General features: G+C 45.5%; 2 protein-coding genes across 15 annotated transcripts in view; one reads left to right on the top strand and one right to left on the bottom strand.

The window, feature by feature from the left end:
• FAM114A1 (family with sequence similarity 114 member A1) overlaps positions 1-14,659 on the bottom strand; it is a 91,983-nt gene extending 77,324 nt beyond the window's left edge. For 6 of the 14 annotated variants that reach the window (XR_008958507.1, XR_006410578.3, XR_008958508.1 and 3 more), the window contains exons 1-3: positions 14,579-14,634; positions 6,634-6,798; positions 5,521-5,876 (exon numbers count right to left, since the gene is read on the bottom strand). Coding sequence is in view for 6 of the 14 variants with exons in the window: in XM_057309924.1 (XP_057165907.1) it covers positions 5,521-5,868 (348 nt within the window). In the remaining 8 variants the exon portion in view is untranslated. Of the gene's footprint in view, positions 1-5,520; positions 5,877-6,633; positions 6,799-9,786; positions 14,259-14,578 lie in introns of those variants that run through there. The other 8 variants (XR_007187783.2, XR_007187785.2, XM_026508734.4 and 5 more) reach the window with 5 other exon arrangements.
• Positions 14,660-14,735: 76 nt separating this feature from the next.
• The window catches only part of TLR6 (toll like receptor 6), a 28,810-nt gene continuing 24,627 nt past the window's right edge, over positions 14,736-18,918 (top strand). Inside the window, exons 1-2 of the mRNA XM_044387666.3 lie at positions 14,736-15,058; positions 15,319-15,378. The gene's annotated coding sequence lies outside the window, so the exon portion shown is untranslated. The remainder of the gene's footprint in view (positions 15,059-15,318; positions 15,379-18,918) is intronic.

Raw genomic sequence — 18,918 nt, 5'->3', positions numbered from 1 at the left:
GTTGGTCTTCCTTCCTCTCCTGGCTTTTCAACCTTTCTCCACCTGCTATTTCCCACATTCAATCATGGACACGATTCCTCCACCTTAAAACGAACAAATGAAAATCAAAATGACAAAATGTTTCTTTCAAATCTATCTGGTGTCTGCTCTACTTCCCGCTTCTTCACCTCTTACAAGACGTGCCCACCATCCGCACCTGCCCCCTTCATTCCTCTACCTGCCACAGGACTCTCCCAAGGCTACCACGACTGCATGGAACCATTCTCGTCAATGTCACAGTGGCTTCCTTTAGTCACTTTATTTCGTGACCTTTCACTAGCATCTGCAGCTTAACCACTTCTCCATTCTTAAACTACTCTCTTCTCATGGCTTCCATGCCCTATCTTCTGACTCTTACTTTCTTGGCCCATCTTTTATTTTGATGATTTCAGTTTACTTTAGGAAGTTTCTAAATGCATATTGTGATATTATGAGGGGTGCTTAATTAAGCTACAATTCAAGAGTTTCCAGCATTCCAATAAAATATGCATAGTTCAGGGTGGTCAGCTGGCATCCTAATCAGGAAAGCCATCCTCCAGAGGCATGTATCATGAGCATTTCTATTATCTGTCACTTTATTAACACCTGATGCTTTGCTAGCTAGCATACTGAATTGCAAAAGTGGGTTTTAACTAGTAGACATAGTGAACTATTAACTAGCATTCTGAATACCTGAAAGGGGGTCTACACAGTGAGATTAAAGGTATTCAAGAGTTACAGATGGGTAAATTTATTTTAGAGCCTCTTTCTATCTTTTTATGAACAGGGCATAAAAAGGTTTTTTGCCTTGTGCTAAATGGGGTTCTATCCAGCTCTGAACTCTGGGGAATTCTAGTTTTTTGATTACAGCTCTAAAGGAAGAAAATCTGCCTCTAGAATTCTAGGCATTTGTCTTGAGTGAAACTCATTCACGGTGGTGGTCGAAGCACCCAAAAGGACAGAACAACGGGACATTCTCAAGCCTACATGAGAAACAGTTCTCGTGAACTGTTTTTAGTTTTCCGGTTAATTAATGTTCAATTTTAAAATGTCAGTGTGGTACAATGTGATTTGTGATTTGATTTCCCTTATAGAATGTGATGAAAAGATTGTGAAGAAAAGAGGTAACCCTCACCATCTCAACTTCTGGCTACCACAGCCTATCAAAAAGAATCCAAGAGCCAAACTGGCTTAGGGACAGGAACCTTCCAGGGCCAAGGCCTTGGCCTCTGTGCTTCTTTATTTACATATAACACTGGGGGCAATCTCACCCAGTCCCATTCCTTAAATAACATCCAAGTATTAATGGCTTCCAAATCTCTCTCCTGGGCTCCATGCTATTATAACCAACTGCCCACAAAATGCCCTCCTTTGGATGTCCCATGGCATGTTCAATACTGAACTCGCCATCTTCTCAATCTCACCCGATGCCCCAACTAGCTCTTTCTGTGTCCTGGTATTAGTAGTTCCCAAACACTGGTCCATAAGACTGACTACAAAAGTATCACCTAGGGGAATTTATTAAAAATACAGTCTTAGCTCCCACCGTGATCTTTTGAATAAGAATCTCAGTGTAGATCCTAGGAATCTGAATTTTTAACAATAACCCGAGGTTATTCCAATACACCACCAGATTTAGGAAGTAGTGCCCTAGATGGCCAAACTGCACCAGCATCCACCAAAGTCAAACACTGAGTGCCATCATGGGGAAGAGGCTTAAAGGGGGAAATACTCAAAAAGAACAGAAGCGAACTCGACTTACTCATTTAAGAGGCAAGAACCTGCCATCTGTGTGTCTTGGTCTATGTTCACTCTTCTTTGTCTCCCTTGGCAGCAATTTTATGGCTCTTATACATTCTGTTTTTCCTTTTCTAGGGAGAGAACTAACCAGTGGTAGTCTCTATTTTCCTCTGTGAGTACCTTTAGTGATAACATTGGAATTCTTTACTTTTATAATTGACCTTATATATTGGTGTTGAACAGTAGAGATGATTTTTTTTCCACTCTGGGTAACATTTCTTGGTGTTAAGAACTTAGGGAAATTTGATTTAGACTGGATCTTGTAGGGGCTGATAGGCCAGTCTATAATTAAGTTCCCAGAAAATCTCTGGAAATAAATGTCACTCCTGACTAGCACTCCAGACAAACATCTCTAAATTGAGGCTGAAGATGTCCCTGACTCCTGAAGATTGATTTAAGTGCGTCTGCCCTGTCTAGTACTATACGATATGCTATCATTACTTGTATACAACACTCCCTTCTCCAACTAGACCGTAGGCATCCTGAAGCCAGTTGCACCACTCAGATTCCTGGGCATAACGTGTGGTATCATGGGGCTGGCAGAGGCCTTCAAGAGTCTAAGCTCCAATGTTCAAATGAGTTTGGGGGCCTTCTCCATGGATGTTGTAGAGTAGATCCTGCAGGACGTCTCAACTCAATGGCTTCTAGTCTGTACATCATAATGGACAAGAAGCTGAAGGAGCACCAGGGACAGAGATAGCTTCTGAGTGCATAAACTGTGAGTGGTGTGATCCTTCAAAGCAGAAGTGCCCGCCGAGCAGCTGGCAGAACCACTGGCCTCTTCCCCTTCCTAGTCATACCACCCTACCCGCCAGGTTACAGCCACTGGGTGGATTTTGAGGGGACACAGACCCAAAGTGACTATGCAGATACAAGCCACTTAAAGAAAAACTATATGCACATTTAAGCGCATTATCACAGAATCTAGTGTGTCCTAGAAGATGATGGGTTATCCCTTCTCAAAGGCTGTTCTGCCAGCTCCTTTTGTTTTTGTTGTTGCTGCTTTTGTTTTTTTGGTTTTGTTTTGTTTTGTTTTGTTTTTGTTTTGACAAAGCAGGCATTTCCCCACAGAAGCTTGTTTAAAGGGATACTGAGATTCTTTTAGGCTCAGATATGCCTGGGATCAAGTAGGCTTTTGAGCTTGGCTGTTTTCCTGTTGGACCTGCCATTCCTCAGGGGCCCTGTGCTCAAGATCCATAAAGTCAACTTGTAAATGGACTTTTGATTCAAAGTTTTCTTTAGAATTAATTCTCTTCTAGATCAAGAGAAAAATAGTTGTTTTCATCATTGCAAAAGGATTTCTCATAAATATCCAACAAGGCAAAAAACTAGAGCAAATGAACAATGATTGAAGACAAGGTGCGGTGTCGGCTTCTTGTATAGACGTAAAAGGATAAATTACCAAGAGAAATAGTAGAACCCCCTTCTCTGGGTAATCTTTAAAAAGAGACTAAATTTGCACCTACTTAGAAGGGTTTAAATACGACCTGGAAGAGCTCTCTTCTTCCTGAGAGGCCCTTCCACCAGCCGTATTGGCTTTCTGCCTCCTTAGAACAAACATACTGACGGGCATTCCCCCCACAACTTGGTTTCATGGGAGCTCCCGGCGCAATGCCACACACATACACCCACAGCCACCGTACCAACACCATGGCCAATATTTGCACTTCCATCCAGATAGTTTTGGGATGCTTCATGATGAAGAAATACTCTTTTCCAAGTCCTTGGAAACTATCAAGGTCATGCAGGGAGAGGAGGGCAGTATCTGTCCGCTAATTGGCTCTAACCCTGTAGCATGAAGGAGGTTTATAAAGACCTTTTCAAAAGCAGGACTATTTCAGTTTGCTCAAAAAATTAAGAAGGCAGATATGTAGGACCATATGGACTTTTTGTGGTGCTACCTTTATTAGCAATCTCGTGTTCCTTATTAGAAGTCTGCAATTGGAGTGATAATCTATCCATCAGGAGCGTATATATTTTGAATTAGTGGAACTTGTGTAGTTCTTTAGGTCATCTCAGGTCACAATGCCGTGGCCAAGATATGGGTTTCTTAATGTACAGATATTTATTAACCGTAGCACTTATGATAAGAATTGAGAATCAATGCTTCCCACAATAGAAAGCGTGCGGGAAAAACAGGTTCCAGAGTCAGGTATACAGGTATATATAGCTATAGGATTTTTCAATATATATCCTGTTGGCTCTGTTTCTCTGGAGAACCGACTACTACAGCATCAGCGTTGTCTAAAGCTTTCCCGGTGGTTGAAATGTTTGGCTACAGTTGAGAATCTCCGGTCTAGGAGTGCTTCATCCCTTAGGGGGTCCATGGATGGCTTTGAAGAGTCTGTGAGCTTTTAGAACTCACAGACTTCGAAACTGGGCCTGTATGTTTACCATATCTCATTCAAACTCTCAGCTGGTTCTCAGATCCCCTCCCTGACATCCCTGCAAAACCACTGTTTGCTTTTGTTTAAATATCTCTGGTCATGGGAAACACTCTCCTCTCTGAGGAAGTCCACCTCCCCTCAGAACGGTTCTAAAACTCAAACCCCTTGAGGAAACTGAGGCACAAGGAGCCTAATTTTGAATAAAAGAATCACAAAACATTAGTCAGAAGAATACCTAGTGCTATTCATGGGCAAAATTCTTCATCTTATAGAGGGAAAAACTGAGGCATGGAGAAATTAGGTGTCTTGCCCAAATTAACAGTGTTAATATTAGGTATGAGGGGGAAAGCCAGGCCCCCTGGTTCCCTGTTTTGTTTCCTCCCTCCATCGCATGCAGTAGAGTCCTTCAGGGAGGTAACCCACGGTGGGCCACTTCCGAGGAGCAGGGCTGGGGCCTGACTGAGGGGAAACCCCAATTCCCCATCTCGTACCATCACTCTGGAAGGCAGGACTGGAAGGGAGCGGCCCGCTTCCTTTCACGCCGAACGCCTCTCCACTCCCACCAGCCCCCACGTGACTGAAGGTGAAGATGTCAAGAAAACCCAGCTCGGCGGTCATACTGTTGTACAAGGTACCCATTGGGAGACACTGGTCTATCTTATCCCCCAGAAAGACAGGTGCAGGCACCCAAGGGAAGGGGCCAGAAACATGCTCTGCCTCTGGTCCTCTGGAAGGTGGTGTGATGATAAAATAGTGATCTGAAGGTTTAAGATTCCCACATGGATTTATAACTCTGTGTTAAAATTTAAGTGATATTAAAGAAACACTGATTTGTTTACAGTGGAATCAGGCTCATTAATAACTTGGACTCATTATGTTCAATATCTCAATATCTTCCATTTATTACCAAGTAGCTTAATATCTCACTAGGTTGCTTGCTATCTCTGAGCCGGATTGCCTCGTCTACAGATTATGGTTCCTAATATCCAGCTGAGAACCTCAACGAACTGTGGGATGGGGTGAATTACACAACCTATAAAGTGGCTAGTGGGGTGCCTGGCATATAGGACATAGCCGGTCATCGGTGGCTATTACTATTATTACCACAATTATCCAAACGCAAATATTAGAATGACCAATTATTCTCATATATACCTTTTCTCACTGCACAACAGCCTTTTGAAGACAGAGGTGATGTCACAGTATATTCTGAATGCCCCCCGATCCCCGTAAGCATAGCAAATACCCCGATCTGTGCCCACGGCACGAATCAATAAGAACGTAGGTTGAACTGAATCGAAGGAGCCACACCTACCGGGTTAGGCTGTTCTTTCAGGGATATTTCAGATCCAAGCTCTGCCTCGAGGCTGACGGAGTCAATGCATTCCACAAGGGCGTCCTCAGTCACTTCTCCATTGAGGGGGGGCTCCGTGGCACTGGTGCGTTGGGGCTGCTCATGGTGCCCAGTGTCAGTGGTCTCTGCACCCTGGACGGTGGCATTTTCGTGCCCGTCTCCCCTGGCGTCAGCTGCTGTCGGCTCATGTGAAATCATAGCTGATTCACAGTGTGTGTCTGTGTCTTTGGGTGAAAACTCAGTCTCGGGCATCTTGGCAATTTCTGCTTTGTCTCCAGTGGCTGAGGTGTCACCGGCATCGTCAGACATTTTACTATCTGTCAACACGATTACAAACACTTTCTGCTTTAATCTGCATTGTTAAACTTTAATTCCAAAGCCCCAATAATTACATCTGGTAGGGGAAAACCTTCATCTACCAGTAAGGAACTTTATGTACCCTTGAGGTAGGCTGAAATATGGCCCCCAAAGATATCCATAGCCTAATCCTTGGAATCTGTGAATGTTACCTTGCATGGCAAAAAGGGATTTTGCATATACGGTTGATTTAAGGGTCTTGGGATGGGGAGATTATCCTGGGTTATCTGGGTGGGTCCTAAATGAAATCATAAGTGCCCTTAGGGAAAGGCAGGAGATTTGATGACAGAGAGAAGGTGATGAGAGCAGATCTTGGGGTGATGAAGATGAAGGAGGGGCCACGAGCCAGGGAATATGGGTGGCTACTAGAAGTTGCAAAAGTCAAGGACACCATGCTCCCCTCAGAGATGCCAGAAGGAACCAGACCTACCAACACCTTGACTTTAGCTCAGTGAAACTGGTTTTGCACGTCTGACCTCCAGAACTGTAAGAAGAGTAAATCTGTGTTGTAAAGCCACTAAGTTTCTTGTAATTTGTGACAGCAGCCATAGGAAACTAATACAGCCCTACAGCACTAGCTCTAAACTTCCATGGATCTCTTACTTGGTATGTGGGGATATGTATATGGGAACTAGGAGTATTTGTATCTGTGAAATTATTTAACATCACTTTATTAATTATAATTGTAGCAATAATAAGAATAAGCATAGAAAATACCTGAGAGCTTATCAAAAACGACTTGACATTTAGCTTTGCAATGTCATCAGAGATTCACATTGAGAAAGAGACACATGTACATGTAAGTGTGCTTTGTTGGACACCGGCTGGTGAAGGCCTGGGCTCTGTTTGGACAACAGTTTACACAGGGATACACAGGAGGAGCTGGAAGGGAAAGAAGTGCGGTATTAAGTCAAATGCGGAATGTCACCACTGTGAAATTATCTACAAAGCCGAAACTCTTTACGAAGCTTGCAAGTTTTGTTTCATGTAGGACAGCACCACTCAACAGGAGTTTTTGTGATGATGAAAATGCTCTAAGTCCGTACCGTCCAGTGCCGTAGTTAACAGCCACGTGTGCCTACTGAGCGTGCGAGGTGTGGCTGGTGCAGCTGAGCAACTACTTTTTTTTTTTTTTTAAGATTTATTTATTTGAGACAGAGAGTGGGGATAAGGGGAAAGGGAGAGGGAGAGAACCTCAAACAGACTCCCTGCTGAGCGTGGAGCCTGATGTGGGGCTCGATACCATGACCTGAGCCAAAATCAAGAGTCAGATGCTTAACTGACTGAGCCACCCAGGTGCTCCTCCCCCCCCCCAACTTTTTAAAAGTAGGCTCTACACCCAGTATGGAGACCAGTGTGGGGCTTGAACTACGACCCTGAGATCAAGACCTGAGCTGAGATCAAGGGGTCAGGTGCTTCACCAACTGAGCCACCCAGGCGCTCCAGCAACTACATTTTAAATTTTATTAAATTTTAAATGATTTATGTTTGCATTTTACATAGGCACGCGTAGCCAGCTCCTACCTTACTGGATGGCACAGATCTACAAGGCTAGTTCGAGACGATACTTTTCTTAGGCTAGCATGAAAACACAGTGTTCGCACCATACCAGAAGGCAAGTCTCAGTCAAATCAGCGGGTATTTTTGTTGACCTGAGATTTACCAATTGGTCAAACCTCAAGTTGCCGCTAAAGCCACGGTATGTAAGAAGCCACTTAACATACTGGCTACATGGAGTACAGGCTTAGAATCACACACACATGTACTCTGGTCCCTCACAGAGCCGTCCCCAAGGTTATCTGACTATTGCCTTTGCTTGTGCTACCCTGTCTCCCTTGGTGATCACATTCCTTTCTCAGGGTTTCACACACCACTCTCATGTTGTGAGTTTCAAATATATCTACCTCGTTCCATTGAGATGGAACATGAATTAGTGGTTTCCAGAAACTGAAAGGAAGGGGAATGAGTAGGGACTGCTAATGGGTACGGATTTCTTTGGTATGTGATGAAAGTGTTCTAAAATTAGTGGTAATGGCTGTACAACTGTGTGAATATTCCGAAGACCACTAAACTGTGCACTTTCAAAGAGTGAATTCTGTCGTATGTGAATTGTATCTCAATATATTAAGAGTATACATAATACATATAATCTATAGGGTTACATGTTAATAACACTGATATTAAAAAATATTCTACTTCTGGGTAAGTAGTTCCAATGGCCAACTGGACATCTGTTCCCATCCAAATGGAAACCTGTTGTCTTACTGTGAATACTCGTTCTTCCTCTTGACTTTTGTGTTTCTTTTAATGGTACCTAGATTTCCCCAATAACCCAGGCTTAAAACCTCAGGGCTGTCATTAACTAAACCTTCACTCTCTCAGGAATATATAACATCAATAGTTATCACTTACTGAGTGCCTATTAAGTGCAGTCTCCTTACATGTATTCTGTCCTGTGAGTTAGATATTACAATCTCCATTTTACAGATGAGACAACTGAGGCTGAGAAGTCACACTTTCAGTAAGCAGATTTGAGATTTGAACCCACATCTAACTTTGAAAATGAACCATATCAGAACTGTATCTGCAGTGCCACCAGCCTCTCCTCTCACATTCGCCGATTGCCCAAATCCGAGAAGCTCTTGATTCAGAATTCATGTCTTATCTTTTACCTCTCTCCTCACGGCCACCCCTCTAGCTCAGGTTCTCACATGGTTCACGTTGATGATTTCAACACTGGGTTCAGCCCTCCCCATCCTGTTCCTACATCCTCAGGGCCTTCCCACCTACTGAGATGAGGCCACCAGCTTTAGCTGGCATCCAAGCACGTCTGCACTCTGACCCCACCAGCCTTACTCCCACTGATCCCTTCCAAAACGAGACAATGTCGTATCTACACAATGCCTGACATTCACACGGCTGTTGGTTCAATATGCTGTTTTTCACACATTTAAGACCCAGTTAAAATAACCACTGCCTCCATTGTTTGTTCTCCCCAACTGGGTATTATTTTTCTTCCTCTGACCTGCCAGAGTGCTTTGTGTCTGTCTCACCTTGGTTAGAGGTGTTGAGGGTTTTCCTATTATAGTGCACTATAAATACTGTGAAGACAAGGGTCTTCCTTATCTTATTTTCGTATTTGATATAGCACTCAACACGGCTTCTTGATCATAGTGGGAAGCTCAGTGAGCATGTGTGTTGTTCTATTGATATTTTTGGAGACTTAAAATTAAAATGTAATTTGGATTAGTGTTTTTGTATTTCTTGTCAATACCCAGTAGTATGATGACTGGATTGTAGTTGTACCGCTATGTTTCTAGCAGCATTATTTACAACAGCTAAACTATGGAGGCAGCCCAAGTGTCCCTCAGTAGATGAATGGAAAACGAAGATGTAAGATCGATTTGATCGATCTACCTATCTTAGCCAGAAAAAAGAAGGAAATCCTGAAATCTTGTCATTTGCAACAACATGGATGGGGTTAGAGTATCATGCTAAGCAAAATAAGTCAGTCAGATAAAGACAATACCATATGATTTCACTCATTTGTAGAATTTAGAAAACAAAACAAAAAAAAGAGAGAGAGAGAGAGAGAGAGAAACCAAGAAACAGATTCTTGACTATAGAGAACAAACGGATGGTCACCAGAGGGGAGGAGGTGGGGGATGGGGGAAACAGGAGATGGGGATTACCGAGGACACCTGTGATCATCACAAAGTGATGTCTACAATTGCTGAATCACTATATTGTACACCTGAAACTAATATAACACTGTATGTTAACTATATTGGAGTTAAATTTTTTAAAAATGTAATTTGAAATGAAAGCAAGCAGAAAATGCCTTTAGCCCGTTTACTACCCAAGACCTACCTTACAGCAAATGGTTCCAAATGATCCACATTGTCTTTCCTTCTTCCTTCACCTCCCAATGAACTAAGTTAGAATATGTCCTTCTATACAAAAATCCTCGAATTCAGTAATATCACTCCTGTAATCAAGTCTACAGGTGGGAAAGGCAAAAAAATGCATACTTCCCTTTAGCTGGCATAAAAGTTGAGGACATTTAAGGTGGGAAATGGACTGTCAATGAGTACGGCCAATGCCTAGTTGAAACCGTAAAGAAGGAAACAAGGCCACTGTACAGAAAAGGTAGTTTGGCCCTTGACAAAAATGTTTGCTGACCCACGGTCTAGAACATTGCTTGGTTGCCATGACCTGAACATTTTTCTTTTTCATCCTAGCCTCGCCTGGGTCCTAGGGGCGTAAGGAGAATGGGTCCGTGAATAAATGATGCTCCGGCATCACTCCGTTCCCACTTCGTATTCATCGTATTCATCAGTAGCTGGTCATAGGCACTGTCTGCTAGTTTCATTTCTTTGTCAAGACTCTAAGGCACTCCAAACTATTTCACTTTTCCACAAGCAGGGACGTGAGAATAAACCTGGTTATAATAAACATTCACAGGCAAATAAAAAGCATTTTGGACACTTTCTGATTATGCTTTGCCCCAGATGTGTCGCCATGCCCTTCATAATGTGCTCGGAAATACTCCAGCATCTATTGTGTGACACACGCGCAGCGTAGGTGAAATTTGCAGCCGAGGGGTGGATGGTTCACATCTGAGGTGCCCTATTCAGTTAGCATTCAAAATCTGTAACTGGGTGTCCCCCTCTAGAGAGGGTTTCACTAACACCCTCTTTAGTCAGTGCTAATTAGCACAAGGGATATTAGAAACCATTTCTCACCGGTGAAATGGGAAATGCTTACGATATGTGGATTGGCGAGCAGTCGTGTACAGGTGCGATCTGACCTTCTACTCCCAGGGCGTAAGATGATACTGAGTACAGCAGCTTAGCGCTCCTTGAGATAGAGATTTTCTAGTTATGCTCTGATTGCGGGAGCACCCCAAAGCCTGACTGGGCTAGCTGAGTCCTGCCTCTAGAGCAGTCCTTGCCAGAGGCCCTGAAGGGTGGAGAGCACGGACTTCATCAAGCTTCTAAGAACCAGCTGAGGGTCAAATTGCCTCAGATCCGTTTGCCTTAACTGTAGAAAATTTGGCTGTGACACAAACCTCTTTTCCCTGCAACTGCTCTGCATTCAGCCGGCAAGAGGGAGCCATCCCTTCAGAAATACCCCAAATCGGCTGTAAGGTGTTGAGCCCATACTGTTAAAAATATTTACAGACTACTTATACATTTCAGAGACCGTATTTGTACATCAGTTTGATAATAAAAGTGCTCACCAGAATATTCAGTCCTACTTTAACTGTATCTTTAATCTCTATTTACTTTTACCTGTTACAGGTCTCCATTTTCTCTAAACCAAAACCAAACCCCCAAATCTTCTTTGTTTGTTCTGGTAGGCCTTCCTTTCCTCTGGGGGTTGTGACAGGAGGGATGAAATCAGTTTCAAGACTGTGCCCCTGTATCTGAGACCGTTAGAAACTGTTGTCCTAGACACACGGCTGTTTGGGCACAGTGACTTTTGGAGTCCACCCGGACGACAGCTGTGACACATGCTGTTTCCTGGGACAGTCCCCATCTCGGCCTGGGTGTCCCAGAAGCAGTCAGACATAAATCTCTCCCGAGGTAGGGTTGGAAACACGCATCACCGCAGCCTGTCTTGTGGCTTTGATGCTAGCGAAACTCAACCCACAGAAACAAGGAGGCTTCTTTAGAAAACTCCAAGGAGAGGAAGAGTAGCATATAAAGGAGCCTTTGTGGGCTGGGAATAAGTTAGTTTTTCATGAGTAAATTCATTCATCACCTAAAATGCTCCCAGAATTATGCTGGGAGCAGCAACGTCATGGGCTCCAAAAATAAGTTTCAAACGGAAGACATGGCTACTATCCTTCAGAAAATGACTGATCTGTTTTCATGTTATCCCTGGTCAATGAAGGTCCAGGAAACCACTTCAAGCTAACATGCAATGGTTAAGTGAGGATATAAAACGGCACACCAAATAAGGGAAAGACGTGCCGGAATTAGACTGACCTCGTGCGAAGGAGAACCTTGACAGTGGCTTTGATAGGAATACTCTGGCATGATGGGATAAGAGTCTGTGCCAACGGCCCGCATCAGGGGTGAACTCTAGAAAACCGGGATGAACGTGGCCCGGCCAGGAGGCAGTACAGAGGACTGGCAGGGCAGATGGCTGGGGGCGGGGGGGGGGGGCGGTACTGTGAGGTGGAGAGGGCATGCTCTGGTCCCACCATCTCCTTGTGGGTGCACAACTCACTCCTGTTGGGCTTCCTCACTTCCGCCTCTGCAGAGTAAGACTGGACAAAATGATCTGGATACTTGGTTCCCAAACCCCAAAGACTGCAGGGCTGGGACCAGTCCATGATGATATAGGAAAATCAGGACAAGATCTCAAGTTTTTCATTAACCTAAATTTATTAAAGGACTGACTTCATCTTGCAGGTTTAGCCTCCATGCTTTTCTTGGTATTAAAATCTTTCATTTTATGAAATAGTGCAGCGGACGGATATTTTTTAAATGGCCTCATTTGGCAAAATATGAATTTGGTAACACGACACCCTAGGTAAAATCACTGCTCCCAATTTTAAAAAGGGCTGGACAGTGAGGCACAGGAACAAACACTCTGGATGAGAGGCTAATCAGCTCCTAAGAGCTCCTGCCTATGAAGCCCCAACCTGCTTCCTCCCATCTAGCCTCCACCGGTCTCCTATGTATTTTTCTGAAACACAGATGGGACCTATTTGCTTCCCTGTTTAAAAACAACTAGGTTTGGGACACCTGGGTGGCTTAGTCGGTTAAGTGTCTGCCTTCAGCTCTGGTCATGATCCTGGAGTCCTAGGATCGAGTCCCGCATCGGGCTCCTTGCTCAACTGGGAGCCTGCTGCTCCCTCTGCCTGCCACTCCCCCAGCTTGTGCTCTCTGGCAAATAAATAAAATCTTAAAAAATAAATAAAAACCATTAGCTTAAACACCTTTGCATGACATCTGTGGTCCCTCATGGTCCAGCTCCGATCTCTTTATCCGCCTCTTGGAACTCTTGACACCTTACGCTCTCGCCTCTGCAGACTTTGCATTAGTGCCCACAGCTTGCAACCACTCCCACCTCGCGTTTGCCTATCGGCTTCCTCTGCCTGGGCCGCCCTGCCTTCAACTGCCTGGCACACTCCTATTCCTTTCTCCATGTCTAGTGTCGCTTTTTACTCTACAATTTTCCTTAATTTCCCCCACTCCTTTCCCAAGAATTAATTGCTCTGTCTGTGGAAGATGCTGGTGTGTGTCTGCGTGATACTTTGCACGGACTTCTACAGCATTTATAAGGAGTACCTGTCTGTGTCATTTCCTCCTCCTCCAGGACTGTTACCAACAAGCACTTAGCTTGGGTTCTGACCCTCAGATGTTTACAGAACTGAAACATATTGTTTGATATTGGTCCAAAAGAAAGAATATTTGACATAAGCCAGACTTACAAATAAATGGCTACTTATATGGGCTGAATCCTTGGTATTCTAGAAGGCTCCCTGTCACCCTCAAATTCCTTCTGCACTGGCTCCCTTGTGTTTCAAATACCACCCTGGAAGTTTCATTCCTTTGCTTAAAGCTTACAATGTAAGGAGTTATCAAAGTCTTTCCCGAGCTCAGGCTCTGACAGAGGAAAGGAAGGAGGGAGCAGGGGGTGAATATGGGTGAGGTTGGAAAGGGCATTAGGAGGAAAAGAGGACAGAAAGAGGCCTCTGAGGAGAGAGGCTGTCTCCTCGGTTACCTCGGGTTGGGGTTCAAGAGACATCGATTTTAGAAGCCACCTGCTCCTACCCCTAACGTTCAGGATGGGAACTGATGGGATTAAGAGGGTACAGATATACAGCCCTCAGCACGGACAGAGATGTCTTTCTGCTCCAGGAAAGGGCAGAGAAGTTCAGGCGCCTGATCTGACATGGCTGGAAACACTCACCAGATTCCAGGGCAGAAAAGGAGACAGTGGGTGAGGGGTGGGGCCTGGGGAGCTGGGGGTAGGCTCGGCCGGGGCTGTGAAGCCAGGTGGTACTAGCTTAGGGTGTTGGCTGAGGTGGAAGAGCAAGCTGGGCTGCAAGAGGAGAGATGATGAAGTTGGGTGGGAGGTCAAGGCCAGAGCTCCGGTTTTCTGAGGCCAACGGCAGGCAAACCCCGGGATAGAGGCCTTCGCCTTATGGGGACCCACTCCCTCTGTGCCCCCGGCGGCGGGGGCCCTGTAGCCTGCCTCTGACTCGGACCTGGGACACGGGGAGAACTTTCTCAGCCTTGCTTGGTGCCGGGACCGGATACTTGGAGAGCACAAGGCAGGCTCCGCGGAGGTTCACGCCGGCCGAGGGGGCAGACCCCGAGTGCGGGCGTGTGGGTGTGTGCATGAGCGTGGACCCGGAGCGACACACACTCACACACACACACTCACACGCCCGCACCCACGCAGGGCCCTCGGCCGCGCCGCCGGCGCCTCCCCGGACCTTCGCCCCAAGGTCCGGTCCTCCCGGGTCCCGCGCCCGGTGCCAAGTCCCTGCGGATGGCTTCCCACTAACGCAGCGGGCAGAATTCGGAGGCCAGGACAAGGAGCGACAGCAGGGTCTCCCCACCACCCCGCTGCGGCTGTCCCCGCACTCCGCCGCCCGCCCAGGGGAAGGGGATGGGGAGAGGGTGCCCGGGGCTCTTACCGCTCCGGCGGCCGAGTGCGCGCGGGAGCGCCCGGCGGGTCCCGCCCCGCCACGTCGGCAAGGCCGGCGGGGACGCGGCCGGAGGGCGGGCCGGGAGGGGGACACGCGGGAGGCCGGCCGAGCTGCCCCGCCCCGCCGCCGGCCCGGGGGGAGCCCCGCCCCGCGTGCGGCCGGCGCTGGAGCCCGAGCGGCGGGGCGGGGATCCTCCCTGGGAAACTTGGCTTTTCCCGCTCTGTGCCCGCGGGGAGAGCCGGAGGGCGCCACCCCGACCTGGGGCAGGCCTCGGGGCTCCCCGCACCCGTTTCCTGCCTTTAAGGGTGCCCGGAAAACCCCGCGGGCAGTTCCCCTGAAAGGCGTCGCTCAAGTTCAGCAAGAGTTTACGATGCCCGGATTGTGCGTTCAAGAGCTTTTCCTTACCTTGCCCGAGGGAGTGCAATCTGATTTAAAACCGATCAGCTAAACAAAAACGCTTTCTAGAAGGTCAGTTTGGAAATGTGAATCAAAATCCAAAAGCATTAGCTTTGGCCCAGGAATTCCTCATCCGCAAATTTGTCTTAAGTAAACAGTCAAATGTGCGAATATGTATGTACAAGGGTATTTATTGTTGTTTATGCCCGCAAAAACCCGGACATAATCCGACCCACAATAAAGGATTGGTTAAGTAAATTATAGCAGCCTCAAACAGTCGCGTATGCTGTAGCCATTAAAAATTATTAACTATCCATTTGATCTGTTGACAGGCAAAGAAGGCAGGCCATCGCCAAATTCTAAGTCGATACCGGAGGAAGTTTACAAAAAGCGTATGTAGAGTGCAAATATTTTCTTGTAAATACATCTGTGTGTGTGTGTGTGTGTGTGTTTATATATATTAGGGAAAATACAATTTTAAAAACAGTGATTCTTTCCGAGTTCTGCAATTCTGAGCGTTAGCAAATTTTGTTAAAGAAGGTACGACAGGTGTGTTTGGGCGTAGCATGGACACAGGCACCCTGAATGGAACTTCTGCGCCTGCCGCACCTGCCCTCCCTGCTGCGCCGAATGGCCAGAGCTCAATCAGACGTTCCCTTTTAAGGGCTGGTTTCCTTTTCTCCTTTGACCCAAACCACACCTTTCCAATAGAAGACTATCAAGCAAGCAACTCTAGCAACAAGTTTCGGGGCTGACTGCAAATTATGCCCTTTTACTTAACTGCGGCTGCTTCCAAGCCCATCAGGTTTTACTTCAAAAACTGTTACTTTTTGCAACTTAAAAATTCTTTATTCATTTAAAAAATTCCAGAGTCTTTAAATCATATAGAAAATCAGAGAATAATATTTCAAGTACTTATTTGTGTAAGGAAAAAAGTAGAGAAAATTATGACAATAGGTAGATTGAACAACTTTGTGTCACATTTATTTTAGAACTTTCTTTTAAAAGAAAAAAAAATGTTAAAGATACGTCGGAAATCCTTTCCCTCGCAGCTCCGCCTTCCCTGAAGGTGACCCCTGTCCTGAGGTTGCTGTGTATCCTGCCCACCCATCTTTCCATACTTTACTGCACATACCTTTATCCATATGATGTAGGAAAGATGTTAGGGTTTGAAGCCGACGTCCAAGAAAGAATTCTGGAGACGTCTTTGGTGCAAAAAGGTAGTTTTATTAAAGAACAGGCACAGGGCCCGTGGGCAGAAAGAGTTGCACTGGGGTCATGAGAAGCGGCCCATTATATACTTTAACGTTGGGAGGGGGTTCCGGTTCTAAGGAATTTTGGAAGCACGGTTTCCAGGACTTTGCAGGGGTTACCTGTTGTTGGGAAAGGGTCATTTATTACTGTCTAATAAAAACCTGAATCACGAGACCCTTCAGATGTATATCGGCGGGTCATATGCTTGGGGGATGATTGCCAACATGCATCTTGTGGGGTAGAGATAAAGGAAATTTCCAAAGGAATTTTTATATGTTAAAGTGGACTCACAGGATCCTCAGGGGTTGGGTAAAACTGCCTTTTGCTCTTAGCAAAGTATTAACATTGAGGCAGTTGAGTCCCTAGAGAAATGTCACTCTGCCTGTTTCAAGGACTTGTCAATGGGCTGTAGATAGTAAGGAAATTTAATAATTTTTCTTCTACTTTTGTTTCCCACATCACATAGATACTAAATAGAAGTCTTTTTTCAATGTTTTAAAATTGTATAAATAACATCCTATACCTTTGTTTACCCAACCTTATATTTTTGAGAATCATTTATGTTCATACATGTAGATCTAGTACTTTGATTTCAAGGTCTCATAGGATTCCACTGTATGAATATCCATGACTTATCTATTCCCCAATTGATGGACATTTGATGTATTTCATGTTTCACTGTCGCACAAGTGCTGCAATGGCCATCTTTGTGTATGCTTTCTGGTATCTCAGGTGAGAAATGGAATAGCCCACTCATCTTACTAGATATTTGAAATTGTCTGTCCTCCTGTGTGGTTCAGCTGAGATGGGGGAGCTGAAGGGACTCCATAAAAATCTGCTTTTTCTTCTTTTCCCACTTCTATTCTTGCTAGGACCTGCACCCCCACCTTACATGTGCCTCATGTACAAATAATACATGTCCTCTCGCTGGGGGCAAGGAGTTAATGATTTCTTCAGTCTTCAGCACGATAGATAACATCTCAGAAAGGACTGGGTGAGAACGACCAGACAAACTGTATTGTAGACCACTAGCTCTATATATCTCAATGGCAAGACCCCCGGGCTCCAAGCAACATGGGACTTATAGAGGACACCTGGACCCTTGTCCTTGTTCTGACCAGTTCTCGGGTGCCTGAGCAGACACGTACACTAGACCACAATCCTCAATAAAAACTCCAGACCCCGAACCAAAAAAAGTCTCTCTTTCCTTTTCCTTTCTGAGTCTCCCAGATGCTCTATCTGTATCTGCACTCTCTCCCTATCCTTAATAAACTCTGCTCTCACTCCTTCCCGACCCACATGTGATTTCTATCCTGCACATAGCCAAGGACCCTCTTGGCTGGTCCTGTGGGACCCCTTCTGGATTCTTGGTCTCAGCCTGCCTGCATCACAACCATTCATTAAACAAAACTTTTTTTTCTAAAGTTTTTATTTGTTTATTTAAGTAATCTCTACACCCAACATGGGCCTCAAACTCACGACCCTGAGATCAAGAGTCACATGCTCTTCTGACTGAGCCAGGCAGGTGCCCAATTAAACAAAACTTTTTTGAGTATCTACTATGTACCTAGATCTGCTTCAGATGCTGGGAATACAGTAAGGAGTAAAGCAAAGTCCTGCTCTCAAAGAACTTACATTTGTTGAAAGGGAGAGACCCTAACTAGATAACGTATAAGGTGGTGGCGTAAAGCAGGATACAGTGTCCTTAGGTCTGGAGAATGATGGGTGGGAGCCGCTGTGATCTGGGAAGGCCATGACAATGAAGTGACATCTCAGTGTAGACTTTAAAGAAGGGAGTGAACAGTGGTGATACGTGGGGACATTTCAGGCAGAGAGAACTGCAAGACCAGGGTGGGAACATGCCTGGTGCACTCGTGGAACGGTAAAGTGGCCAGTGTGGCTGGAGTAGAGGGAGGGTGGGCCAGAGTGGAAGGAATGAGGCCATAAAGGTAGCGGACTCTAAGAGATGAGGCAGACTAGGCTGTGCCTTGCAAACCACAGTAGGGATTTTGGCTTGGACTCTGAACGAGAAGAGAATCCCTACAGATTTTGAGTAGGCGTGTGCCGTGATTCTAGTGTCTGATTCTAACTGGGGTGGGAGAGGATGAAGGTGGGTGGGTGGAGGGCGGGGCAGAGGCAGACAGACCAGTTAGGAGGCCACTGCGGTTATCCACGTGAGAGATGACTGTGGATTTGGCCACCATGGGAGTGGTGGAGGGCACGAGAGGTGTTTTTCTTATGGAGATATTTCAAAGAAACACCCAATAGAATTTGGTCAAGGATTGGATATGGTTTGAGGAAAAGAAAGAAGTCACACAGTAGTCCAAGAATTTTGACCTGAATGACTGCAAGAATAGAAGTATCACGGGGCACCTGGGTGGCTCAGTCAGTAAAGCGTCTGACTCTTGCTTTCTGCTCAGGTCGTGATCTCAGGGTCACGAGATTGAGCCCCACAGCAGGCTCTGCACTGAGTGTGGAGTCTACTGGAGATTCTCTCTCCTTCTCCCTCTGCCCCTCCCACTTGTACTCTTTCTCTCTCTCAAAATAAATAAATAAATAGATCTTTTTTTTTTTTTTTTAAGTCTCACTTATTGAGATCAGGAAGAATGCAAAAGAGGCAGGTTTGGGGTCTGAGGTCGTGAGGATTCATGTATTTGATTTTCAACAAGAAAAGTTTA

Source organism: Ursus arctos, unplaced genomic scaffold, assembly GCF_023065955.2.
Source record: "Ursus arctos isolate Adak ecotype North America unplaced genomic scaffold, UrsArc2.0 scaffold_9, whole genome shotgun sequence".
Taxonomy (NCBI): domain Eukaryota; kingdom Metazoa; phylum Chordata; class Mammalia; order Carnivora; family Ursidae; genus Ursus; species Ursus arctos.
This window is presented reverse-complemented; position numbering and strand designations above follow the sequence as displayed.